At 59.2% G+C, this 27,754-nt stretch overlaps 1 protein-coding gene across 2 annotated transcripts in view; it reads left to right on the top strand.

The window, feature by feature from the left end:
- PRDM16 (PR/SET domain 16) overlaps nt 1–13,294 on the top strand; it is a 214,664-nt gene extending 201,370 nt beyond the window's left edge. For both annotated transcript variants that reach the window (XM_027110444.1, XM_027110443.1), the window contains exons 12-16: nt 3,925–4,094; nt 4,343–4,517; nt 8,260–8,487; nt 9,313–9,487; nt 10,674–13,294. In XM_027110444.1, the coding sequence (XP_026966245.1) occupies nt 3,925–4,094; nt 4,343–4,517; nt 8,260–8,487; nt 9,313–9,487; nt 10,674–10,808 (883 nt within the window). In that variant the 3' untranslated portion in view covers nt 10,809–13,294. The remainder of the gene's footprint in view (nt 1–3,924; nt 4,095–4,342; nt 4,518–8,259; nt 8,488–9,312; nt 9,488–10,673) is intronic.
- Nucleotides 13,295–27,754: the final 14,460 nt, after the last annotated feature.

Genomic DNA, 27,754 nt, shown 5'->3' with positions numbered 1-27,754 from the left:
TTGGGGTGTGGGACGGTGCTTGTGACGTCACTGAGGCTTCTGGGCTCACTCTGTGAATCAGAACGTCTTGAATTGGAGAAGGAAAATGTGCAGGTCTGTCCACAGAAGCCCGTTGCCGGCCCAGGCCAGGTCTGATGAAAACCGCCCGCCGCCTGCCCGGAGCCCACGTGTGTGTGCTACGTGTGTGCCCCTCACAGGCAAGAGAAAGACAGACCCCTTCGTGTGACCGAGGCGTTTGCTGGAGAGGAGGTCACACCTCTGCCCGGCCCAGCCCGTGTCCTGGCTTCGAGATCTTTGCGTGCAGCTGCGGGGCGAGGGGCAGTTGGTGACACATTCCTTCAAGCTCCGGCACGGAGGGCTTATTGAGACGCGGGAGGAGAGATATAAAAACTGGACTGGGAATGCGGGGGGCCGCTTCCTTCATCTGTGCTGGCAGCCGCCGTGCTCAGGGGTCCCCCCAGCTGCTGCCCAGGGTGGGGGCCCTCGAGTCACACTCCGGATGCGAGCGCTCGTGGACTGGCCGTGGGCTCCTGGCGGGACCTGGATTCCGGCTTTAAGGGCGCTCACCTCCCCATCTGGCTCCCCGTCTCGCTGACTGTGTTAGGTCAAAGCACCCAGCAAGGTCCTGTTACCGTTTCTGTCGGGGCTACGGGTGGCCCATAGGTGTCCTTTCTTTGCTCGTTTTGTTGTTAGGGCTGGGTTTCAAAATCTCTTCCTTCCTTCCTTTCCTCGCTTACGAAGACCGAAGGCTTTTCTCCCTGTGATGGCTGGTGTGGCCCCACTGGGTCCCGGGGAGGACGCTGCCAGCCCGCCGAGGGCCATTTCACCCTCCCCACGTGGCGCTGGGTCTCCACCACGGCTGGCTTTCCCAGGGCGGCGGCAGATGCGGTCACAGCAAGGTCCCCTCGAGGCCCTTCCCGCCCACCGCCGTGGCCAGCGCGGCTCTCTGCTCTCCCACTCCTGCTGGAGCGCGATGGCGTGTTATTTTATACAGCGCGGCCATAAATTTCACTAGCCACTCGTCAGCTTATTTGCAACGCAAGTCCCAGCTGCTCTGAGAGCCCTGCTCCCTCGCAGCCCTGGGCTCACCAGTCCCCTAAATTTCAAATGCACTTCTCTGGGCCATTTATTTAGATTAGGACCACGAGAGGGCCAGGTTCAGGGCTCTGCGACCAAATTGAATGCGTCGCTGCCCTCCCCAGCCCCTCCCAGCCCCGCAGAGGTTGGGGCTGGGAGGTCTCAGGTCTGTGATGAGCTCCTCGGCCAATCCTGTTTCGTCCTCAGAGTTCCCACTGCTCTGGGGTAATGCACGGCCGCTGGTGGAGCTCGCAGAGGGTCCCTGAATTTCCAAAGATACAGGGAAAGGAGGCTAAGTGTGCAGGCACCTGTGTAGACCGAGGCGGGCGCACCACGCAGCCCGTGTGAAGCCTGTTGGACAGGCAGGGGGCGAACGCCCAGACCCGGGCTGGGGCCAGCTTGGCCTTGCGCTCGCCCTACAGGCGAGCCTGGAGCCACTGGGGGTGGAGGGTTTCTGTAACTTTGGGCGTGTGCTGGGGGCAGAGTGGGGGAGTGAGATGGTGCAGGCTGGGATGTAAAAATCCTCCTTTCTGGACCGTCGAGAGGGGAGCGCCAGGTCAGAGGACACCCGAGCATCTCTGCCCAGCCCAGCCAAGCCCCAGCCCAGCTTCTCTGGCACCGCAGGCCGGGAAAGACAAGATAACCACCTTCCCGGTGCTGGCAGCCAGGACGTGGGTCCAAGTCACGAGGCTGTGGGAGGACCAAGGCCCCATGTCCCAGGGACACCCAGGGGCCCGGGGGCAGCTCAGCTGGCCCAACAGGCCGGCCTGGCACCTAGCAGCAGAGGAGGCCGAGGGTGGCTCACGGGGAGCCCAGGGGGTTAGTGTGTAGATCACGGACAGCTCTTAGCCCATCTGCCGTGGAGGGAGCCAGCGTTAGCCTGGCCTCAGGCAGAATGTGGAAGCTTCGGGAACTGAGTAAATGAAGCCCCAGAATCACACCAGGGGAGCCGCAGGGGCCCCCTCTAGCTGGGCCCCTCTCCCCAGGGGTTATCCCGCAGGAGGAGAGGCGGGGGTAACCTGGAGCCTCTCGACCTACCAGGACAGAGCTTCGTAAAGCTGCCACCCCTTCAGCAGGGAAAGCTCAGCTCCTGGGCCCCAGCGGCGGCTCGTGGGGGCCTCAGGCTTCCTTCCTTGGGGGCCCTGGGAACACGGAGGTTGCCCGGACTCCCCGGGCAGGGCCAGCCTCTGAATGTCAAGTGTCAGGCGGGCACCTCGGGTTCTAGGTGGGCGGCACCGGGAAGGCCCCCGCCAGCCCGGCCCCAGATGGGAGGCCAGGGCCCCAGAGCGTCCTCAGGCATGTCCCCGTGCACGTGACCGAGCGCTCGTGACCAGTAGCTGTGCTGGAGCGCGGCCACCGGCCCCTGCAGGGATGCCAGGCCGCGGCCTCACGGCAGGTCCCCACACCGTCCAGCCACGCCCTCTGGGTGAACCTGACGTCCCGAGCTCATGCCCCTCTGCACTGGCTGCACAGACTCTGCCTCCTGAAGGGCTCGGCCACTCAGCGTCTGCCGTGCTCGCCTCTCTGCTTGTCGCTCCGTGGAAGCTCGTTTCCGAAGCAGGAGGAGACCTGAGCGCAGGGATGGCTGTTTCGGGGCACCTGTGCATCTGAGACTTGGATGAGCATCCCTGGGGAAGTTCTGAGGCCAGGTGCACACGAGCGTGCCCACCAACACGTGTGCACACGCACCCGCACCCGCAAGAGTGGACATAGCCACACGTGTGTGCAAGAGCACTCTGAGACGCTCGCACACGTGTGCGACTGGAGACCCCTGAGCCGGAGTCCCTCTGCCATGGCCCAGCTGGGTGTGCAGAGCGGGTGGGAGCGGTGGACAGCCTTGGCCCGGACTCCTGCCGCCAGGAGGAGGTGGCACTGTTTGCAGAGCTGGCGGCTGTGGGTCCTCCGTCCCCTGCCCCGGCTCTCTCTCTCTCTCTCATTCTCTCAGTGCCGGCAGTGCTCAGGCCCCCTCTGTCAGTTCCCGTGGGTGATCACCCTCCCTTTCCCTGCCCTCGGGGCCTCCAAGGGTGGTCGTGAAGGCTGTGCCCGCACGAGGCCCCACACCCACGGGGACCTGCACGTGGCAGGCGTCTCAAATCGTGCCTCATGGCAACTTCCCGTCAGTAGAGGGCTTTGCTCTGGTAAACTTGTGGGGGTCACGACAATATTCTGACAACAGAAGCATCTGGAGGAAAGAGCGTCTTCTTCTAATTTCCCAAGTGTGCCGTGCAGCCTGGCAGCGGGTGCCCCTGCAGAGGGGCTGAGGGCGCCCCCCACTGAAGGGGGTCCGTGGACGGAGGCCACCTGACGGGGTGAGGCTGGGAGGCCTCTTCACCTCAGGGCAGTGAAGGATGCTCGAGAGAGTTGGGGCAGCCCCCGTGCCCTGTTAATGGACTGGCCAGCTGAGGCCCCAAGGGAGATGCGGTCCGCCCAAGGACCTGTGGAGAGGGGCCGGGACCAGGCCAGGGGAGGGTTCTCCGCCAGGGAGGAAGGTTGCAGGCAGCGGGTCTGGGCTCCTTCCCAGGAAAACCTGCCAGGAGTATCTTTCCTGGTGCGCGGGTGCCCCCGTGAGGCCGCCAGGAGCACGCCGCCCTCTGCCGTGGACCGCCAGGCCCTGGCCTCCGCGCTGGGCGGACCCAGACAGCAGAGAGGTTGAGAGATGAGGGGAGACGCCAGAAGGTCCCGATGCTGCCCACCCAGGGGCACAGGCCCCAGAGGTTCCCCCCGGCCTGTTCAGGGCTCAGTCCGACGCCATCCACCGCCCAGGGGCAGCTTTGCCAGGACCGCCTCCCAGGGCCCTCGGGGGTCTCCTCAAGGCCGGGGGCTCCGCTGAGGCGCCGTGTCTTACAGGTGTAAGTACTGCGACCGCTCCTTCAGCATCTCCTCCAACCTCCAGCGGCACGTCCGGAACATCCACAACAAGGAGAAGCCCTTCAAATGCCACCTGTGCAACCGCTGCTTCGGGCAGCAGACCAACCTGGACAGACACCTGAAGAAGCATGAGCACGAGCACGCTCCAGGTGGGGGTCCGTCCGGCGGGGAGGGGCGGGGCCGAAGGGAACGCAAGCTAGCTCTGTGGGGAGGCTCGCAGTCACCCCTCAAACCGTTTTCATTACGGAGAATCTTGTGCTCTTGGGTCTTCCAAGAAGTGGGTTCCCTGAGAGCGCCCCAAATACGCACCCCCCTTGGCTGCCCGCCCCGCCACTGGTGCGCCGCGGAGGGAGGGGCTCAGCTGAGGGACGCCCCCCCTGACGCTGCCCCTCTGCAGTGAGCCAGCATTCGGGGGTCCTCACGAACCACCTGGCGACCAGCACCTCCTCCCCCGCCTCCGAGTCGGACCACCATGCACTTTTAGACGAAAAGGAAGACGCCTATTTCTCAGAAATCAGAAACTTTATTGCCAACAGCGAGATGAACCAAGCAACAACGCGAACAGACAAACGGTAAGAAACCCACCCTGGGGCCCCAGGAAGCTCTGGACTCTGCATGGTCACCTGTATGGTCACGCCCACAGCAGGGTCCCGCGTCCCAGCACCAGGGACCCCAGGCCCACCGCAGAGGGCGAGGCCCGTGGGCTCTGCAGCCGGTGTCCATCCCAGCCCCCTCTCTGCCTCGGTTTCTCCACCTGCAGAGGGCGATTAGAACAGGCACCCTGGCCTGATGGCGTGTGTCACACGCTCAGTGCGGTGCCAGCACACAGGCCTAAATGGTACAGTTTGGCCTCACGGTTGAGACGTGCAGCCGGACATGGGCCAGGCGACGGCTCCTGCCATGAGAGCTGCCGCGCCTCTGAAACTCCCGAACATTCTCATTTAATCCGAGGCAGAAAAGGTTTCTTAGCAAGAGTGCTGCCCCTTTAAATACACACACACAGAGGCAGAAAGAACGGCAGAATTGGGAATTCAGGGATGCGGAGGGTATTCTGCATAACCTCCATCCCGGGGCTCAGCTGGCAGAGAATCAGAGATGCCCAAACTCCAAGAGTCCTCAGGGATGTGCTCCCCTAATTCTGCAGAGGCCCAGAGGAGCGGGTGGGCTGTGGCTTTGCGGCTCCAGGGCCCGGGTCCCTCCCCACCCATCCCCAGCAAGGTGACGAGGGTCCCCCAGGACACCCAGCTCCCCAAGAGCCTGTCTGTTCCCACATCACTGGTGCCCCTGGGGGCAGAGCAGGGGCACCAAAAAGACCTTTCAAATCTACAAATGGGCATGACACGACGCTTGGACTGTTTCTGGCTCTGCTAAGTCCTGAATCTATGCCCGGGAAGGTGATCTCACCTGGCGCCTGGGTGGGCTCAGAGGAGGGCAAGTGGGAGAGGCTGGCCACGGGCTGCACATCCCAGAGCCCTGGCTGGCAGTGGAGACCTCACTCCTGGGGGCAGCCCTGCCTGCTCTACGGCCAACAAAGCGCCCATGGCCATCCTTGGCTCTGGGCACACGCTATGGTCTCATGGGAACCCAGGCCCTGCCATCTACTCCGGGGTGTGGAGTTGTGCTCAGACAGCGCCCCACGGCTCTGAGAGCTGTGCGTAGTTCAAGCTCTGTGATCTCCGCCTTCAAAGTCACGGACCTGAGCACCCAGGGGCTGGGCCACGAGGCACGTCCTAGCTGTTGAAGACTCTTCCTTTGTGCCCAGGGCAAAGCCAGACGAGAACTGACACATGCCCGGGGCATCCTCCCTGGGGTGGGCGGCCGCGCCGGGTGGCTCCCACACCTCAGCCTTGGGTGACAGGCCCAGCTCTCAGCCACGAGGAGGACACGCCAGGAGAGCCACCAGACAGAGGGGTTGTCCCCAGAGGGAAGAGGGGACGGCACCATCCTAACCCCACGGAGCAGAACGTTTCAACCAGGGCCCCTGGGGGGCGGTCCGTGGGGCTCAGAGGAGGCTGGCCTCACGTCCCGTGCCAACCCAGGCCCTCGGCTGGCCCGCCTGCTGACGCTGCATCCCGGGAGCCGGGAGCCCCTGGAGGTGCCTGCACATCGTTGTCGGAAATGGAGACCATGGTCACGGTTGACATTTGTCGGCTAACGTGCGGAAAGCAGTAGGATGCTGGCGGTCCTATTAGGGGCCAGTACTAACATCCAGAACCAGCATCTTTCTCTTGACCGTCAGTGAGAATTGAGGGCCTGCCAGGCCCTCAAATCCCAGAAACTCCGGGGCTGAGTCCTGTCCCCCCCAAATTCCTATGTTGAAATCCTAATCTCCAGCACCTCAGAGTGTGACCTTATTTGGAAATAGGGTCTTAAGTTGTAATTAGTTAAGATAAGGTCTTACTGGAGTCGGGTGGCCCATGTCCGATAGGACTGGTGTCCTTAGAAAAGGGGGAGATTGGGGCACACACACGCACAGGGAGGTACCGTGTGAGGACAATGCAGAGATCGGGTGACGTGCCCACAAGCCAAGGAGTCCCAAGCATCGCCAGCACCCCACTGGAGTCCAGGGGAGGAGCCGGGAGGAGAAGCAGCCCTGTGACACCGGGACCTGGGACGTCTAGACTCCAGGACAGGGAGGGATGGATCCCCGCTGTCTGAGCCGCAGCCGTGCTGCTCTGGTGCGGTGGCCTCGGGGAGACTCCCCCGCCCCAGGCAGCCGTGTGGAGGCCTGGACACTCATCCTGGTGTCCTCTCTGTCTGAAGCCGTCTCCAGCCAGACGCCCCGCTCTGTCCCCGCCATATCCGCCCCTGTCCCCACCCAGCGAGCTCTGATGCTCGATGCAGGCCTCCCACCAACGAGCAGACCCTCTATGCAGGGCGGGGCTGGGGACGCAGAGACAAAGCGCTCGAGGTTGCTGCTCCTACAGAGAGGGGCTCACGTATAAACCTGCACAGAGAGCTCAGGCTTGCTTAACTGACACACAGGGCTTTGCACTGATCCGAGCCCCGGGGCCCAGGGCTCCCCACCTGCACTGTGCACCAGCCCTCAGCGTGGGGCCTGTTCTCATGTCCCTGGGAGGGCGTGGGCTCCGAGATGGCAAGCCCTGTCCAAGGGGACCCTGCCAAGACCCAGAGTGGGAGGCAGGACCTGGCTCTGGGGTCCTCACCGCGGTGGACGGGCGTGCACCTGGTGACAAGGGACATGTGCTGGGGTCCTGCCCGTCCTGGAGGGCAGGTCAGCTCTCAGCATCCGCATACGTCCCTGTGGAAAGAGAAGAAGTGAAGACAGGGACGGGCGAGAGCAGGGCCATCGGGGTCTCCCCCAGCTCAGCCCGGCCCCCCACCCTCTCTGCGTTTGGAAGTGGTGACCACTCGGGGAGGCCGTATCCTCTCGCCTTGGTGCCCCGAGCGGGAGTCCGAGTCTCCCCTGACAGCAGTGAACAGACTCCCGTGGGCCGTGTGGGGTCCAGGAGGAGTGGGGACGGGGGGCTCCGAACTCGGGCTCCAGAAGCGTGTGCTTCGCCCTCCACCACCACCCCCCCCGCCCACGTGTCGGACCCCCGCCCAGATGGCCTCAGGCCCAGCCCACCTGTGGCCGCAGCCCCTGGTCACAGACTTGCAGACGCACCAGACACAGCTGGTGACATTTTCTGAAGGGAATGAGCAACCTGTCCCTCACTGCTTGTTTTCTGCTTTCAGTGATGAGGACCCAGGGTGGGAAAGGCTCGCCCGGCTGCAGGGACCCCAAGGGAAATGAGGTGGGGTCCGGGCTGCAGGAGAGAGCCCCCTGGCGGGTTTCCATCACTGACAACAGCCCGGTCCGCGTGGTCCAGGACCCTGGATCCCAGACGCTCCATCTGCGGAGGGGCCGCCCCATCCTCGTGTCCTCACGGCGGGCGGGGGGGAGCAAGCATCCATCAGGGCCGGGCCAGCAGCCCTCCCATGCTCTGAGCCCCCCCAAGGGCGCCCCTTGTGTGGTGCCCAAGCCCAGAGCCCCCTTCCCCACCGGTCCGGCCGTGGCTTCCTTCCCTGAGCCCCTGAGTGGCCCGCTGTCCTCGCTGGCGTAACAGGAGCCCTGCCGCCGCGCGGTGCCCACCCAGCCCCTGCCCAGCCCTCAGCAGTCCCCCTTCTCGGCCTGAGTCACTCACTCCACAAGGATGGCAGCCGAGCCACCCAGGACCCCGGCTCTGAGGGTTCGGTGACCGCTGGGGGGCAGGCTGCCTTCGAAGGGGGCGGGGCGGCCGTCAGGGAAGGCGGAGGCGTGACCCACTGGCCTCTGGGCGTCTGTGGCCAGCTCCGTCCGTGTCATTTCAGGCCGGAAGTCCAGGACCTGGACGGTGCCCCCCCGTGCCCGGGCCTGGCCGGCGGGAAGCCCGAGGACGCAGAGGAGGAGGAAGAGGATGAGCTGGAGGACGACGGCGACAGCCTGGCGGGGAGGTCCCAGGACGACACCGTGTGCCCCACGCCGGAGCCCCAGGCCGCCTGCGAGGACGAGGAAGACGGGCCCGCCTCCCTGGCCATGGGCTTCGACCACACCCGAAGGTGGGCGCCGGCCCCCGGCCCCCGGGTGCCCCACGCGCCGGGGGGACCTCGTTCCCACACCCACCATCCGCCCAGCGGGGTTCACCCTCCTTCCCAGCAGGCGTTCCTACTGCAGGGACTTCTGTGTGCAGGCGGGGGTGAGGCCGGGCCCCCGGAGAGGGGGTCAGGGCTCCAGCCCCCCACACTCGCACGCGCGCGCAAACACACGCTTCCCCAGGCCCGGAAGCAGAGTGGGGGAGGGGACGGCTGAGAGGGAGCTGGTCCTGGACCCGCGGAAGAACCCAGAGCGGTGACATCTGGCCTCCAGCAGGCTGTGAGGGGCGGGGGCCGAGCACCCACAGTTCTGGAAGCAGGTGAACCACAGCCACGTCCCCCAGGTCCCGGCCGCTCGCCGCCTGCTTTCAGCACCGGTGAGGCTGTCAGCGCTCCATGATCCTCCTGGGGGAGGCCCGTAGATGCCGGAGGCCTTTCCGAGACGGCCCGTTTCCTCCCACCCCTGAGTGCTGGGGGCAGGAGCCCCGGGCCGCTCCAGAGCCACCCAGATTCTCGGGAACCGAGGTGTCCCCGGCTGCCCCCCATCCCTGAGGCCCAGCGCCCCGCCTGCTGCTTGCAGTGTGTGCACGTACTCATCTCCCTCTGTCGCTCTCCTGCATCCGTGTGGCTTCCGTCCAGGTGTCCGTGTGTCCGTGTGTCTGTCTCCTCATGCACGTGGCCCGTGGAGATGCCGTGACGCGCATGCAGGCATGGAGCCAGCTGTGGGGCATCAGAGAGGTGGCGAGAGGCCAGGCCGGCTAACGGCAGGCCCCTCTCCGGTCGTTGGTGCAGGTGTGTTGAGGAGCGACCAGGCGGTCTGTTGGCTTTGGAGCCGATGCCGACTTTTGGGAAGGGGCTGGATCTCCGCAGAGCAGCTGAGGAAGCACTGGAAGTTAAAGATGTGCTTAATTCCACCTTAGATTCTGAGACTTTAAAACAGACCCTGTACAGGCAGGCTAAGAACCAGGTAGGTACCCGCCAGAGCCCACCCCCTCGCCTTCCCCAGGCTGGACGGCAGGCGGCAGCCGCGCCCCCCCCCACCAGGGACAGCCTCGCCTCTCGCTGTGGCCATCCCACGTCTGCCTGGGGACACCTCCCGTGCCTATTGCATCGGCTAGAGAGACCCCCAAGTGACTGCCCTTGCCCACAAGTGGGGTGGGGCAGGGAGAGGTTGAGGGCAGATGAACGCAAGCGGGACCGTCACGGGGGCGCTCCCCCCGCAGTGCTCGCGGACACGTGGGTCCCCGTCCTCACGTCCCTGGAGGGAGGCGTCCACAGCAGGTGCCCTGCCCTCGTGGCTGCATTGGCCTCCCTCTGCCTCTACCCAAGCAGGGATGATGATAGCCCAGGGTCTTCTCGAAGGACGCTGCCCCGTTGGGGGTCAGGATTGCAAGCGGCAGCCGTGACGGGGTCAGCAGGCACCCGGCCGGCTGGGCACGTCTCGTTCCTCAGCACAGGTGTCGCAGGAGCCTGCCTCCTGCTTCTCTCCAGTCTGGGGGGCTCGGGGTTTCACTCAGCTCTCTGCAGCCCACCTGAACCTCAGCAAAAGCCGTTTGCGTGTCTGTCTTCGTCTTTTTACTAATGCTGTCCGGAGCGTGAACTCGGGTGGACATCCCCCCAGCCCGCCTGCTCTGAGCGGCCCCCGCTCCCGTCTGCTCACGCCCTGTGGGCTAAGCCGGGCTCCAGGCCAGAGGCACGTCTCAGAAACGCTGCACGTCGTTTCCCCAGAATATCTCTGTGCTGCCACCATGGTCATCCACAGGGGACAGGCCTCACCAGGCAGGGCCTGAGCCTCGTTGACAGGGTCTTAGCAATAACTACCAGCATTCCCAGTCCCTCCCAAAGAGCACACTTGCCTGGGAACGCGTGCTGATCGCCAGGGGATGTGGAGGCGACTGCAAGGGGGGATGTGCCCCAAAGAGGCTGAGGGTCTTCGTGGCACTCTGCACAAGCGCCTGACAGAGCTCCCCCCACCGCGCCTTCCTCCTCTGTGGGCCGGCCCCCCGCGCCTCTGCCCTCATCTACCTCTGGAGCTGAGGCCAGCCAGAGCGGGTGGGAGGCCGGGAGGGGACGGGGCCGGCCTGGGGTCCGCAGGACCGCAGCCCGCACCGCTCACCTGCCCGTCCCGTGTGTGCCCCGCCCTCTCCCGCCAGGCGTATGCAATGATGCTGTCCCTTTCCGAGGACGCTCCTCTCCACACCTCCTCCCAGAGTCCTCTGGACGCTTGGTTGAACATCGCGGGAGCCACGCCAGAGTCCGGAGCCTTCAACCCCATCAACCACCTCTGACCGCCCCCCGAAGGGCTGGGGTCAGAGTCCAGGCGAGGCCACCATGGGCCCCCGACATCCCGACAGAAATCCCAGCTGCGGAAGATGGAGGCCAGGGCCTCGGGGAGCCGGAGCGGCCCGGGGCCGAGGAGACCCCTTGTCACCTGCGTCTGACCTCTCCTCAGCGTCTGTGCCCCCGGCCATGGTCCAACTTTAACTTTTCCAACGAAAACTCAGAACCCGGAGTCCTCAGAGCCGTCGTAGGGTTTCACCGGCTCTAAGAACTGGTCTTGAGGACGGCGTTCGAGATGGTTCAGCTCACAGTGTCCGGGTGCAGCGCGGGGGGGCTGCTTTGCAGAGTCAAGCCCATGGGCGAGGGCGGGATTTGAACCCCAAACTGAGGCCGGCGGGCCGCTCCCAGGCGCCCGCGTGGTGTCTCGAGAGGGAACGGACAGCTGGGTGTGCTCTAATGAGGGAATCGCCCAGATGATTTTTATAACGAAGATTACAAGAATGACCCTTTTGGTAATCTTATTGACGACAGAGTCTATTTAAGCATGTGGTTTTAAAAATAGACAGTATTTTTTAAAAAGAAAAATCAAAAAGTGACTTGCCAATTGTTTTTTAAAAGTAATTTTGCATTGCTTTGAAATCTCCGCTTATTTGCAAACCCAAACCTGCCTGGGAGCCAGCACTGCGTTTGGGGGTGTTCTTTATACTGTAGATGCAGAGAAATTTTCTATCTCTGACCGTATTTGTAAAGCCAAGGTGATTCTGGGGTCCCCCCCCCGGGCAGAACTGAGTTTGGGGGGCCGACTCCCGTGAGCAGTTTCGGACTGTGCCCGGGAATCAGATACGGTGTCCTGGGCTGGCCCAAGGCTGGGACTCGGAGATGTGCCTGTCATCGTGTGCCGTGCGATTCGTGCCCGTGGCCCCCATCCAGACGCCCGACTGTGTGGGGGAGGTCAGAGCGGTGGCTGGTTCCCTGATGTTCTCCCCACAAGGGCTGTGCCTCGGCCACCCCACACCAGCCCGCCCGCCACCGTCCTCAGAAGGCAGGCCTGCCGGTCACGTTCGGATCTCCAGCCCTCACCCTCACCCACCCCCGGTCAGATGGACAAGGGGGAGGAAGCGGGCCTCCGCGGGGGCCAGCGGGGGCCACACTTCAAGGCTCCCTTTTGCTCCAGGCCGCCAAGCTCCACGTGCACCTGACACCCCAAGACACGACTGCCACTTCACTCTTTGTGTGGGCTCCTGGCGGGCAGGACCCGGCTCCAGAACGAAGGGCGTCCAGACGCGACCTACCGCAAAGAGCAAAGACAGCACAGCCCCGTGGGGACGGCGCCTCCCCGGGGACCAGGCTACTTCTCCACTCGGATGGGCTTTAAATTATTCCCGTAGGGGCCAATTTCGAGTAATCGTTTGTTTTCCCTGATGGAATTGACCTTAATCTGTATATAACTTGTAATTTTTTCTAATTCATTTCTTTTCTTATTTTATTTCTTCCTTAACAGTATTTTTGGCATTAGACATTCTTATTGTGAAGAAATAATGTTAATATAAGTATCTAGTGAAGGACCAAAACCGTGTAATAAGGTCGTGTGGTGTGTGATCACTAACCAGGGAGTGGGGCCGTTTTGAAAAGTGCCAAATACCCCGCGTCCCCCGCGCCCAGCAAATCCTGCTGCCCGTTTTCCAGACAATCATGTGTTTCTGTTCAATTTGAGTTTCAGCTGCGTTTAAGACAAGTGCTCTATTTATTTCTTTTCTTGTTTGGAAGATAAGAAGCAGAATAGCATCCTGAGAAGAAGAGAAAAAAAAAAAATCTCCCAAGTTGCCCTAGAAAACGTGTGAAAATACAAACGGCTGTGGAGTGGCCAAGCGTTCGGCCGCTCCAGGCCAAGACAATCGTCCACCTGGGCACTGGGGGTCCAGCCTCGCGCTGGAGACCTGCGGTGGGGAGTCCCCGGGGGCGCACAGACCTGCGGGTCCCAGTGAAAGGGCTTTGGCCCTTCCCAGATCCAGTCGAGGTGACAGGCTCAGAGCACCTGGCATGTGGGCGCCGGCTGGAAGGTCGCCCCCGGGGCAGCCGGAGAAGCTGCTGGTGGAGGACGGGCCGTGGCCACACCCGTGAGGATCTGCAGACTCAACGTCGGGCTCACACCTGCTCGGAGGCATCCTCGACCCGCCTCGGCCAGACCCGCCTGGTGTGTAGGAATTTCCAACTTCCCCTCCGCCGAGATGGGACCCCTTTGAAAAGTCAACCTCAGATACCAGCTCCCCATTTCTGTAAACCCAAATTATATGATTTCTTCTGCTAAAGAATAAGGTGTGTGCTTTTTTTTGCGATATGACTCTCTCAGTCCAAAACAGGACGTTTGGGCTGGGGGAGACCCGAGGGTCTGTTCCCTGCGGCCCGGCCCTGCCGTTCACCTCTGGTCTCTCTGTGACCGTCACGGTCGGACTTCTGTGGGCGATCTTCTTAAACATTATCTCTTCCCTTTCCTTCTTTTCTTCCCCTTCCCCAAGAACCCCGGTTGCACATTTTAAGTCCTGTTTTCTTGTCCCTCTGAAAACGATTAGAGCAAGCCCAGTTTCTCCTCTGGCCTGAACACTTGGCCGGCCTGGGGGGTGGGGTGGGGTCTGTCCTTGTACCCCTAGGCAAAGAAAGCACTTACTTCCTATGCCTGGTGTGTCCATGAAGCCGGGTTTCAGAGCTTAGCGTTGCTCCCAACCACAGCGAGCTGCCCCCCTCTGGTCTTTCTCTGCCCCCTGGGCTCTAGCACCAGCTGCTTGTTCAGGCCCCGACGCCTCCACGTGCCGGGGGACCCTCCGGGGTTGGGGTCTGGGAGCCAGGGAGCCCGGGCTGGAGAATTACGAGATCCCAGCTTCGGAGCGCAGACACAGCAGGCAGCTGGCCGGCTGACCACTCTGTCCGTGGGCGGGTGGCCAGGGTCAGGGCTGTGGACTGGGTGTCCCACTGGGCCAGGTGTGTCCGGGGCCAGGGCCCTTCGGTCGAGCCTCTGCTGCTTCCCTCTCTGGACTGTGGACACTTACCCCCAAATGGAAATTCGAAAGGAAGCCCCCTCCCCTTTCCCTCCTCCGCCCCTCAAACCCCAGTCCCCCGAGGACCCACACCCTCTCATTCCCAGGCCCATGGGGTAGGATCCCAGGGCTGCCAATGCTTTGGCCGGCCAGCCCTTCAGCCCCCCGATCTGAACCCAGGGGCGTGCGTTCCTGCATCTGGCCTGGGACCCTGGGGTGCGGACGAGTGGACAGGGTGAGCCTGAGAGACTGCCCGGCCGGCGTGGCCTTCCTGCACAAAGCCAAGGGTGCAGCCAGTGTGTCCAGACCCTGACTGGCCCTGGAAGCCCTGAGGGCCCTCGGCCTTCTCTGTCCTGGCTGCTTCCTCAGTTCACAAAGCACTTACCTGAATACACATCCCTCGTGTTCGCCCCGAAGCCTCAAGCACTGGATTATGGAGCCCCTGTGCCCCGCCCCCCGGCCAAGTGACTGAAATCTACTGAGCTGTATTCACTGTGCTGTCCTGGGGGAGGGGCAAGGGGCAGCACCCCCCGGGAGAGCACCCTGCACTGCTGCCCGGGGTAGGGGGACGGACAGGGAGCCGGGCACCTCGCTCCCCTCCCGGCTGGGGACGCGAAGATACGGTTGCTCCTGGTCGGTGGAGGTCAGCCGGGTCTCAAAAGCCATGAAACTGTGTCTCTGTAGCAATGAGCGATACTGTGACTAAGACGTCCTCCCATTATTCCAAGGAGCGATCCTTTTCTCCTGCCATTCCAGTGTTTTTGTTTTATTTCTTTTCTGTCACTGATTCATATTACCACTTTTGGAAAAAAAATAAAAGAAGATGAAATGAAAAGGCAGCTTGAGTTTCCAAATGTGCGATTCACTTGTGAGCAAAGTAACCCTAAAGGTTCCTTTCCGTGCATGTTGCATCCTCTGTTCTGTTCCAGACGAGGGAAGCTGAGCCCCGTGTCGGAATACGGCACTGACAGCATCTGTATGTGTGCGCTGGTGACACTCCAAACCTGTGCACCCATGTCATCCTTCACCACTGTTACATTACAGATTCGGTTTCTTTTATTTTCTTTTAGAGCTATATAATGTTGTAAAAGAAATCAAATGTAAATGTCTGGTTTTCATAGAATGCTTTTTAAAAAACCATTGAGAAGGAGGCTGGTGTGTGTCCCACGTCCCCCGATTGTAAATTGCTTCTGTTCTAAGTAAACTGTGCATGGCTCGTGTGTAGCAGTCATTACCGTGTCTGTTCGTGAAATTTTTACAGAAAGGAAAACCCCATAGATGCACTTACTGAATCTGTGATTAGGGTCGACGTCCTCAAGACTAGAAGTCTCGAACTGCCCACGCGGAAGATGCCGTTCTTAATCCATACGGAAATCGCTGTGGGAGAAGGACATAAAAGACACCAAGTGTAGGAGTCATTCAGAGAGCGATTCTGCAGATTTCATTTCGATGCTTGTGATAAAGACAGATGTACTTGTGTAGAGAAACGTCTTTAAGGTGAAGCCTAGGAGAAGCCGATTTCGAGGTTGACGCTGTAGTCTAGGACCGTATACCAAATGTAATCTTCCCGAAGCTACAATGAATTTATACATGAGATTGATATGCAATAAATCCGTGTGCTTTTCTAAGCCTCCGTGCCCTCCTGCTTCATTCAGGGAGAACAGAGGCCTCTGGGGAGGGCGGGGGGCGATGGACTTGAGAGTTGGGGCGTGGCAAGGTTCTCCACCAGTCCCGATGGAGACGCCCCTGTGCCATCTTCCTGACGCCACCGCCAGGGCAGGTCCCCTTGCTGCTCCCGTTTTCCAGACTCAGAGAGGGCGCCAACTCCCCTGGATGGCCTTGCAGGGACAGTGGTGGTCTCCAGGTGTGTCCTCCTGAGGTGGGCCCACCCTCACGCGTGCCGGAAGGACAGAGGCTGAGCAATTGCCCAGGCCGCAGGGAGCGCCGATCCAGCCCTCAGGGCACCCCTCCTTCTGCATACTCCTTCTTGGGGACCTTCTGCACAGGGGCCCCCCAACCTGATTCTGCTCTGACCGAGAGGCCTTGAATCATTAAACTGCAAAGGGCGGATGCTCCGTGCCAAATTAGGCCTTGTGAGACCACCCGGGGGGGTGCCCAAACCCTCACCCACGGGTGTCTCCACTCTACTTTCTGGTGACACAGAGGTTAATTAGTGTCACTCAGGTGTCCTCTAGGCCCGAAGCCTCTGGGCCAGCCTCGCCTGTCACATACAAATGGCCCCCACCCTGGCCCGGGTCCCTGTACTTCTCCTGGGCTCCTCACTGCCACCTCCTGCTGGCAGACTCCCCGCACGCCCCCCCCACCCGCTCCTCCAACACAGGCATGTTCAGGGGCAGCCCTGCCTGGAGGTGGGCACACCTGGAGGGTGCCAGGCCGGAGGTGGCATGTCTGGAAAACCCTCGGCTGGAAGTTTTGGGTGGTAGAGGGTCATCACGACAAAGGCAGCTTCCCCGGAGAGTGGACGCCGGTGGCTAGCCTTCCAGAATCTCCAGGTGGGGCTTCCGTAGGTGACATTTATGTTGCCTGACACCTGCTCATAAGCAAGGCCTCCACTGCTGACTCACCTGAGCATTCCCACAGGTAACTTCTTCCCTGGCACACAGTCCCGGCCTCCTCTCCATCCCCAAAGCTCCTTGGACCCCCTTTAACACCACCCTCCCCCACTCAAGCCACGGGAGATGGCTCTCAAATTACGAGCACTCTCACACCAGTGGCCAATCCTCCCCAGAGCACGGGTTGAGGTGGGCAGCACCCTCCTCACCCAAAGAGACCTGATGAGGTGCCTCTCTGACCAAAAAACCCACCCACACCACCATGGCCCATGGTCCTCCCCAGACGCTTAAGGCAGGAAGAAAACAAGATTTCACGTCAAACAGAGATCGGGCAGCATCTCCCTTCTCCCCACGGCTTTCAAGTGCCTGGGGTCCAGAGTCTCCCCCACAGATGACATCTCAGGCTCCCAGAACATGCAGGAGCCCCTTAGCCTCTGTCTGTTCACAGAGTCAGAAACTATTACATGCACTGGATTTGGGGACTTTGAAGATGGAAAGTGACCTGATTTATTTCTCCATCCCCAAAGCCTGGCTTGAAACACTCAGTAGAAGGCAGCTTGCACAAAGCAGTGAAGGAATGAATGGATGGTGGATGGATGGATGGATGGATGGGTGGAGGATGGAGGATGGATGGGTGGATGGATGGGTGGATAGGTGGATGGATGGCTGGATGGATTTGTGGATGGATGGTGGATGGATGGACAAATGATGGATGGATGGTTTGCTGTAAGGACCCTCACTCAACATGGATTCTGGGACCTCCAGTGCCTCTGGAGGGGTCTGAACATACTCTGAGGAGGTAACGGGAGGGAGAAAGGCCTCGTGCCCCTAAACAGCAGCGCCAGGAGCCGCCAGAGGGAAGGAACTGCAGCTGACCTTGGAACAGGATTCCTGGACCTAAATCCGGGCACTGGGCCTTTTTACTTTCTTCACACAGTCAAGTAAGTGCCTGCTCCCAGGGAGGGATTGGTTGGGGGAATAAACATTTCAAGGTGATTTCCTCCCTGGTGTGACTGACACCCTGAAATCTGAAGCCCATGTTCAGATGTGGGGTTCGCCCCAGAGCTCCGGGCACAGAGACCCTTTGGGAAATACACTTCCGTTCTCGGAGGACAAATGATGTCAATCACAGAACAGATGCATGGCCACACCTCTGAAAGCTTGCGTGCTGGTCTCCAGCACGCCCCGTCACGCCCTCCCCGAACTCCCAGCTGGGCTGCGGTAGGGGACCAGCCCTCCCATCTTTGTTCAGCCCAGTAGCCTTTCTCCGTATTCCGCTGAGGGGAGAGGAGTATCCCGGGACCCGAGCCTGTCTGATAAGAGCCCCATTGTCAGGGAGACCCTAGAGGAAAAGAGAGCAGAGATACACAGAACAGGCTGACAAGCAGACTCTGTCTCCCTGAGGCCCAGCTCCCAGCACAAAGGATCGAGGAAGGAGCTCCATTTTGGAAACAAGGGAAAAAATCAACAGGAGGAAAATGTGTCAATGAGGAATCTGTTTTCTGGGAGAAGAGATGCTTTTGAATTCCCCTTCGGATTCATTTTGGGCCAAGTGAGACCGTCAGTTATTTGCAGAGAAGCTATTCTGAGAATCCTTAACTTTATGTCTCAGGACAGCAAAAGTCTCCCCAAAATTGAGAAGTGTCCTAATTCAGGGTAAACTGGCCAGACGCAGGCTGGCTTTTGTGGGGACAAAGGGACCGGAAAGAGGTGCCCAGGAGAAGAAGATGCTCAGAGGGGGATTCTGGGGCGGGAAGAGGCTTCCAGCCACAGCCCGGACTGCGGTCCCCGTGAAGGGAAGAACATTGTGCTCAGTACCGCCCGGCAACATCCCCCCCAAACCTCACACCCCATTCAGGAAAGGGAAGCGGGCTTTGTTCCAGAGTTCCAGGGCAGAGAGGACGGAATTCCAAGGTTACAAGATGGGGAAGCCCGGGCACCAGCTGAGGCCCCGCAGAGGGCCTGGGGCCCACCCAAAACCGCAAGGGAGGGGGTCAGCTCTTCCCTCCTGGGATCCAGCTGTGGCCCCTGGACTCCTGAGCCCACCAGGCCTTCCAGTCGATGCAGAGCAGGAGCCTGCCTCTGAAAGGCAGTGAACTGAAAACATGCCGCCGCACAGACGTCTGTGTGTCCCTGTTCTCAGCAGCGCTGAGACATAGCTCAGCTCCTCTCATCAGCTCAGCTGTGTCAGCTCAGCTCATCATAGCTGCGCTGGACAGAGCCCGAAGGTTATCCACTGCCGACTGAGTATGCAAACCGTGGAAATAAAGGAAGGCCCCCACCACGAAAAGAGGCCAAGGCCATTTACTCAGAGCCTGATACAGCCAGGCCTGCACTGGCACAGACTCAAAGGTGGGCAGAGGAGTGGGGGAGCTTCATGGCGGAAAGCGGGGGTGGGTTCTGGGTGTGCCCTGATGGGGGCTGAGGGCCTGGGGGATCTGCAGGCACTGACTATAATGGGGGCGCCCCACGGGATTGGTTGGGGTCACACCTGGCTTTCTCTGGCTGGTCCTGAGCTGGAAGCAGGGACCAAACTGAGCGGCCTGGCCTGACCAGGTCCTGGCCGACTGGTGTGGGGCTTCCGGTTTAGCTGCCTGAGCTGTTTCCCGTCCATCGTGGGGCAGAGGTCTAAGTCCTCTTTCACGTCTGGTCGGCCGTCGTCTGTATAGTTTGTCTCCGAAAACCATCTGTGGGGCACCCAAGGAAGGATTCCACTCCTCAGTAAAGGAGCCACTGCTGAGGCACCCAGTGCAGCCAGTGCTCCCCACCCAGTGCTCCCCACCAGGCCCCGTGGAGGAAGCTGCAGGCGCCGGGATCCCTGAGCAAGGAGGAGCCGGCCAGTGAGCGCCCGGGGCCGGGGCTGGGGCTGGGGAGGGCGGCTGGACTGCCAAGGGCGTGAGGAAGCCGCCTGGGGTGAGGTAGTGTTCCCTATCCATCGTGTTTATGCAACGATGCACTTGTTGAAAACTCATCTAACTGTACATGTTAAAGGGGCGATCTTGTTTTATGTACATTATAACTCAATTCAATGATTTTTTGAAAACAGTGTGTCCTGCCCACCTCCGCCTTGAGGAAAGGGTCCACCACGAGCTCAAAGTTTTGGAGGCCTTGGAACACTTTCAATCACTTTCTGCCCAGGCTGGCGAGACTGGTCCCCGCCGCCACTGTGCCCGCCCCCAGGCCACCCAGCCTGCCCTCGGAGGAACCCTTCCCCCATGGCGTCCAGGCTGGGATCGGGGGTGGAAGGAGCAGGGCGCCTATGGCCGGGACCAGGGCGAGCTCGGGGCCCCCAGCCTGGCCTTGCTGCAGGCATCTGGGGTGGGCCCACCCTCCAACACTCAGCTGCCCGAGCCCTGCCAGGACCCATCCAGCATGGAGCCCATGAGTACAGGCCTTCTGCCTGCTACAATTTACAGAGTTTAGAAGTTCAAGGAAGCACATGGTAGACTATTTATGGTGACACACGTGTAGGAAAAGAGCAAAAACTTGCATGAGCTGGAAACACACCAAACTCAAAGTAGTGGTTTCCTCTGGGAAGCAAGGGAGGCAGAGGGGGGTTGGGGGAGACAAAGAGGCAGAGACAGAGACAGAGACAGAGAGAGAAACAGACTTCTTCCTTTCCAAAATGTATGCCTTTCATTGCTTTTTCTTGCCGCATTGCTCTGGCCAGGAGCAACACTGAATAGCAGTGGTGAAAGTGAACACCTTTGCCTCGTTCCAGAGATGGAGGAGAAAGTCTCAGTTTTTCACCATCAGGTATGATGTCAGCTGTAGATGGCCTTTACTGGGATGAGCAAGTTCCTTCTATTCCTATACGGCTGAGATTTTTATTATTAAGCATTGGATTGGGCTTTATCTTCAATTTATCAGTATCTATCTTCAAGTGAACGTATATCACTTCATGTAAAATATATGAACTTTACAACTGTATATTTCTACGCTCTCTTCCTGTCTTTTGGGTTTTTATTATATTTTACTTCTACATATGTTAAAAACTCCATAGTGCACTGTCATTAGTTTTGCTTTCAATATATATTATCTTGAAAAGAATCTGTTTAAAACACATGGAAGGGCTTCCCTGACAGCCCAGTGGTTAAGACTTCACCTTCCAATGCAGGGGGTGTGGGTTTGATCCCCGGTCAGGGAGCTAAGATCCCATGTGCCTCAGGGCCAAAAACAGAAAAAATAAACAGATGCAATATTGTAACAAATTCAATAAAGATGTTTTAAAAATGGTCCACATCAAAAAAAAATCTTTAAGAAAAACACACAGAAAAAAAAATCTGTCACGTTTATCCACATATTCACAATTTCCAGGGGGCTTCTATGCCTTGTGCAGACCTGAATTTACATCTCTTATCATTTTCTTATGGCCCAGAAAACTTCCTTTGACATTCACGGTAGTGCAGGTCTGTTAGTGATGAATTCTCCCAGCTTTTGTCCTACAACGTCTTGATTTCACTTTCCTTCTTGAAAGACGTTTTGCTAGAAATGGACATCTTGGCTGACAGTTTTGTCTTCCTTTGTCACTTTAAAGATGTCCCCGTGTTCTCAGCTTGCTGTGTTTCTGATATGGGTCAGCCATTATTCTCATCTTTATTCTCAGGATTTTCTATTCTTGGTTTTTAGCCCTTTGACTTGTTGTGTGTCCTGGTGTGGATTTCTTTGGATTCGTGCCATTTTGAGATCATTGAGGCTCTTGGATCTGTGGGCTTGAGGGTTTAGCCCATTGGGAAAATGTTCAGCCGTTTTTTAAATTAACCACCGTTCTCCCCCTCACCCTTTTGGGCCTCTGATTACACGTACAGTTAGACTTCTTGATGTCAGTTCACAGATCAGCAAGTCTCCGCTCATTTTCCCCAGGCTTTTTCCTCTCTGTGCTTTAGGTTGGCTAGCATATGTTGTCCTGTCTTCAAGTTCCCTGATCTTTCCTTCTGTAGTGTCTAATCTGCTGTTAATTCCATCCAGTACATTTTTAAATGTTCATGTCTTGTATATTTTTGTCTTTGGAATTGTCATTTGATTCAGTATTACACTTTCTCTTTTGATTATGGTCAAGGCTCCTTTTACATCCTCTGAATAGTTATAAAATCTGGTTTTTTTTTTAACTTTTAATTTTATATGGAGTATAGTTGATTAACGCTGTTGTGATAGTTTCAGGTGTACAGGAAAGTGATTCAGTTATACATATACATGTATCTATTCTTTTTCAAATTCTTTTCCCATTTAGGCTGTTACATAATATTGAGCAGAGCTCCCTGTGCTATACAGTAGGTTCTTGTTTGTTATCCATTTTAACTATCATAATATCTGTTTTAAATGCTTATCTGCTAATTCCATTGTCTATGTCATTTCTGGGTCTCTTTCTGTTGGCTGCTTTTTCTGCTTGGTCACATGGTCCTGCTTCCTCACATGTCTAGTAACATTTAATTGGGTGCTGGAGGCTATAAATGCAAGATTGTTGAGACCCTAGATCTTGTTGGCCTTCTTTGAAGAATCTTGAGTTTCGTGCTAAAGGGCAGTTAACAGCTTGGAGGCCAGCCTGGTCTTTGCGAGTCTTGTTTCAAAGTTCTGACATGCCAGGTGTAGAAGAGCCTTCACCCCAGGGTCAGCTCACCTTACACCCAAGAAGTGGCCTTCTTTGATCTCCATCCAATGCCATGGTGTCCACGAGGCCTTGTCATCCTGGTAGTTGGCTTTCAAGCATCTTTCAGCCCACGTGGATGCTAGGAGCTCTTCTCTGCCCAGCTTCCGGAATCCCACTCTACACACGCACAGCATAGCATTTGACCAGACCCGGCTGGAGATCCTTCTCGGCATCACTGCCTCCCCTCCAGGGCTCTGCCCACAAGTCCCAGTCCCCTCGGCCTCCCCAGACCCCATCTCTGTCCCCTCAGCTCAGTGAGGCCACTGTGCTCTGCTTGGTTCTGCCTTTTAGAAGAAAGCTGGGCAGGCGTGGGGCTCACCTCATTGGCTCCCTTCTCCCCACTCTTCTCAGCCACCTGTTGTCCAAAGCTTAAAATGGTTGCTTCTCGTCGTTTCGTCCAGATTTCTGTTGATTATGGTGGGAGATGTATCCACGCCAAAATGTCTATAATGTTTTGAATTCTCAATTGGAGCAGATACATGCATTTAAAAAAATTATTTACCTCTTTGGAAACCTGAAAAAGTCCCTAATTACGAGAGGGGCCCTGGGCTTTGGAGTCAGACAGACCTGGGCTCTCATCTTGGCCGGGCCACTCACGAGCCAGGTGACAAAGCACAGACACTTGGCCTCTGGATGAAATGGGGATGATGACATTGACGCCTTAGGGAATTTCTGAAAGAATTCAAGAAGGTGAGGCAGGGGCCCAGCACACAGTAGGTGCTCAGTAGGAGGTAACAACCATTTGCTGCCTGGGGCACAGGAGGGGTGACCGTGTGCTCCCCGAACTGAGTGTCCTGCTCAGCAAAGCCACCCCCATGGGGCAGAGAGACAGCCAGCTCCGCTCGGCACCCTGGCCCCCAAGCCGCCCCCGTGCCCATCTGCAGACGCCACCCGGCCTGGGACTCCAGGCCCCCAGCACAGAGGAGCCTCTGTCCTCAGGCCCACTCACAGCCACTGCACCATCCGAGGTCAGCGAGACCTTTCCCAGCTGCCTGCCGGCTGGACCGGGCACCCGTGGGACCCTGCAGCGAGTGATGGGTCAGCCGGATGCCAGGGCCGGAGAAGAAAGGAGAGCTGTTGTGCCCCTTCCCTCCACCCCCCACATTCCCTGCGGCCCCAGGAGGGAAGGGAGGGCAGCGGGCACTGCCCACTCGTCCCTGGCAGCCTGGCTCGTCCCCAGCCCTGGGCACTGGAACAGTCAGACCCAAAGGCCTCCTGGGGGGTTGCTGGCCTCAGGATACTCTGCCTCTCTGGGCTGCAGCCCCAGCAGCTGAGCAAAAGCTTGGAAGACTCAGAGCGAGACCTCCTGGGCCATAGGTAGCCCTGGAGCCACAGTCAGCTTCATTGTAGGGAATCCCGATAGCCATGGAGTCAGGGGTCCACATCCTCTCCCCTGTCAGGGACCCCAGAGGGGGAAGGGCCCTCATTTCATGAGTGCTGGGCAGGCCAGGCACGCGCTGACCCACATCTTACATGGAGTCAGTGCAGGCTCCGCTCCCGGGACCCTGGCGCTAGGAACTAAGGCCCCCAGCCCATGATGGGACTGTGATGTCCCCACCAAGGCTCCCATGGGGGAGGGGGAGGGAGGGCCCTTGCGAGGCCTCTACCTTTCAGCTCTCAAAGCTGAAAATCTCCCTTGGCTAGCTGGGAGACCTGGACGTGCGGGGTGAGCTCCGACCGGCTACGCAGGTGAAGCCTGGGCTGCGCCGCCCGGCCTCCTCCCCCCAGCCTGCTGGACGGTGCTCAGGGAGGCCAGGCACAGACACACCCCTGCACACGGGAGAGGGCGAGCAGATGCACTCCATCCCCCACCCCGTGGAGTGTGCTTTCCAGCAGGCAGAGAAGAAGACAGAAACAAGTCGGCAAAGCAGGAGGCTCATCGGGGGCAGAGGAGCCCTGAAGAAAGACAAGACAGGACAGGGTCGGTCATCTTCCTGGGCCACCGCAACAAATGACCACGAACCGGGGGCTTAAAATAACAGAAATGCATCCTCTCCCAGTTCTAGAGGCCGGACCTCTGGGATCAAAGTGTGGGCAGGGCCCTGCTCTCTCTAAGGCTCTAGGACGGGATTCTACCTGCCTCTTCCAACTTCTGGCGGCTGCCGGCAACCCCTGCGTCCTGCGCCTGCAGACGCATCACTCCGACCTGTCTCCATCAACACCTGACCCTCTCCCTTCTAACTGTACGTCCAGATCTCCCTCTTTTTATTGGATTTAAGGCCATTGGATTTAGGGCCTGGCCTAATCTGGTATGCTCTTGTCTAAATTACATCTGCAAAGACCTTATTTCCCAATAAGGGTACCTCACAGCACCATTCAGCTCTCAGCAAGGGCCACAGCTAGCCTGGAGGCCCAAGGCAGGGAAGGAGGGACCTGGGCGCCGTCCCAAAGGGCCATCTGCTCTGGGCTGACCCGGCCCCCATGCCCTTGGTCCCAGCCACAGGGTGGGAGAGTTCCACAGATTCGCCCCTGCTGGCAGGTGAGTGAGAGGAGCAGGGCCGTGCAGCCAGCCCTGCCTCCCTCTCCCCACGCAGGTGGCTTCAGTCTCTCGAGCTGCTTCCTTGCAGCCGCCAGCCCTGAGCATGGACTGCGAGTTATTTCACAGGTCATCATCAAATCTCCACTTCACAGCTGAGCGTACAGAGCCCAAGACAGGCCAAGCCACATGCTCCGGGTCACCTGTCCCCAACCACACGCTGAGCCAGCGGGAGATGGAGAGATAGCCCCCAAAGCCTCCCAGTTTGGAGGCAGAGCCAGACTCAGGGTGCTGGAGGGGTGGGTGGGGATTAACCCCGCAGTGACCAAGCCAGGTTCTGAAAGAAGGTTGCATAGGAAGGCGTCGAGTGGGTGTCGGGAGCCCACGGGGCCTGGGTCTCTCCACCAGCCAAGACCCTCCCGAACTCCCCCAGCCGCTCCCACCTGCTTTCTGGGCCTTGTGGGTGTAGTACCCACTATGGCCCCTGGAGGGCAGCAGGTGCCCACATTTCCCGGGAGCAGCCTGGAAGCACTGTCCACCCAGGTGGCTGCAGGGCCCAGGACTCTGCCCACAGGGGTCAGCCGTGAGCCCTCACCCACCCAACACACACACAGATGGGACTGATGGCCCTGGTGGGCACTTCCTGTGGTCAGCCTGGGCCCTGCCACCTGGCAGACTGTTGGGCGCCATCCCTCTCACAGGCAGCCAGGCCCCGGCTGAAGGGCAGACTTTCGGGGGTGGGGGCACTGATGTCGGGCAGGGACCGGGAAGGCCACAGGTGAGCTCGACAGGCCTGCCCTTCAAACCACGACACCCAAGAAAATGCCCAGCCAGGCCCCCAAGCCTGCGGCGCCCCCTTGCCCTGCAGAGAGCAGCAAGCTCACAGGGCCGTCAGCCCTGGGAAGGCGGCACCAGGAGACGGCGGGCGTGCACCCCAGGCTAGACTGTGCCCTGCCAGCTGGCATGTCCCTGCACCCTGCCCCCCGTGCCAACACCTGGGGTCAGCAAAGGGACTTTGCAGGCTGGAAGCTCACCCAAATGCACAACCCAGCGTGGGGCTCAAATGGAATGACACTGGGTGGCACATCTGCCCATGGGCCTTTCCTGGAAAAGGGACCTGAAGGCAGGTGGGAAGGGGCTGACACCCAGCACCTCCAGGGCTGAGTCCTGGGATCTCAGGTCACATCAGTGCGTCACCGGGCCCTTGCTGAGCACCTGCTGTATACAGGGCCCTGGGCTCTGTGCCATGGGATGAGCATACAAGAGCTGTGGCAGGAAGGGGCTGCATTAACAGAGGAGTAGAATCCAGAAGGGAGGAGGCGAGCGTCCCCCGCATTTGAAGGGGGATTCTCGCACATTGTGAAGCATCTTGGGGGAACATGCCAGGATGACAAATGATTTGGATTCCGTGTCATATCAAGAATGACTGGACTTCCCTGGTGGCACAGTGGTTAAGAACCCTCCTGCCAATGCAGGGGACAGGGGTTCGAGCCCTGGCCCGGGGAGATCCCACATGCCGCGGAGCAACTAAGCCCGTGCGCCACAACTACTGAGCCTGCACCCTAGAGCCCGCAAGCCACAACTACTGAGCCCGTGTGCCACAACTACTGAAGCCACGCACCTAGAGCCTGTGCTCCGCAGCAAGAGAAGCCACTGCATGAGAAGCACGCACAGTGCAATGAAGAATAGCCCCCGCTTGCTGCAACTAGAGAAAGCCTGCGCTCAGCAACGAGGACCCAACACAGCCAAAAATAAATAAATAAAATAAATTTTAAAAAGAATGACTAAAGAACATGATAACCAGGGACAATGTAATAATTGGTCTTGATAGGTAGTGAGCTCCCCGTCCTGGAAGTATTCAAGCAGAAGCACGATATCAGCTTCCTTGGTCTGGGTTGTGGGGCAGGGTATCTGTCTTGGCCCCTCCACCCTCCACTCTCCTCAACTACCAGAGGGGTCTTTCCACGAGATCTGATCACTGTGTCTTTGCTGGAACCCCGAGTGGCTGTCATTTTACATTTGTCTGTCTTTCCCCACAGTGAGCTCCATGAGGACAGAGATCATGGCACTTTTGCTCAAGGCTGTATCTCTGATGCCCTGCGCAGTAGTCAGCATACAGTAGCTGCTCAATAAATACCTAAGAGTAAAGTAGGAGGAAAGCAAGAAGGAGGAGGAGGCTTGCTGGAGATGAACCTTGGGCTGGCCCCAGATGAAGGCATCAACATCAGCCAGCTTCCAGCAGGTTGTGCTGCTATAACAAACACGCCCCCCGTGTCAGGAGCTTCCAACAGTGGCAGTGGCTCTGCTCCACTCGGCTCCTCATTCTGGGGCTGGAGACCCTCTCCTGGCAGAAGCAAAGGCCCGGGGGACCCAGCAGGCACAGGCAATGGCTCTAAAAGTTTCTGCTCCAGGTTCCTGGGCCAAAGCTCATCCCCTGGCCCCGTGGGGCAGGAAGGATGCTCCTCGCACAGGGAGGTGGTGCTGCAGGTCTCCTGGGTTGGGCTGCCTTCTCCCCCTGCAGAGAAGGGAATGCTGGGAAGTTGCGGGCTGCACAGGCAGAGTGTGGGCAATGGGGTGGGCCTCACGGGGAAGTTGAGGCCTCTGCCCTTGATGGAGGAAGTAACGGGCAGTCCCTGAGTGTGCTGAGAGCCGGCTCCACTGTTGCCACCCTGGGCTGGTCTGAGCTGGGATTTGGGGTGGTGGGTGACATAGGGCAGGTGGCATGGCAGGGGGGCTCCCTGCCTGGCTGACTGGCAGGTCAGCCCAAGCTCAGAGTGGAAACCCGCCTGTCCCCGCCCACAGCATCTCCTGCAGCGCCAGGAAGGCTGATTCCGGAAACCCCAGCTGGGGGGCTGTTGCAGCCTCTGCCCAGGGGACCCACCCTAAACAAGGCCTGGGAAGGGCAGGCTTGGAGTCCAGACTCAATTTTGTGCCGGCTGGCAAGCACCTTACTTTCCAGGCCTCAGGAGCCTCATCTGTAAAATGGGGTTGATGGAAACAAAGCAAACACCTTGAAGGCAGCCAGAGTTCCCCAGAGCTCCTGGGCTGCCCTCCGGCCGCCATTCTGCAAAGGTGGGGCCATTTCTGGAGCAGTGGAGGCCTTGCAAACCTCCGATTCCCCGCTGGGCTGGTCGGCTTCTTGGAGGGCTTCCTGGAGGAGGGGGCAGCAGAGCCGGGCCCGTAAGGAGAAATGCAGAGTCGCAGAGGGGTGAAGCCGGGTAGCCCT

This window comes from Aethalodelphis obliquidens, unplaced genomic scaffold (genome assembly GCF_003676395.1).
Source record: "Aethalodelphis obliquidens isolate GAN/ISIS:26980383/991018 unplaced genomic scaffold, ASM367639v1 scaffold9, whole genome shotgun sequence".
NCBI classification, from domain to species: Eukaryota; Metazoa; Chordata; class Mammalia; order Artiodactyla; family Delphinidae; genus Aethalodelphis; species Aethalodelphis obliquidens.
This window is presented reverse-complemented; position numbering and strand designations above follow the sequence as displayed.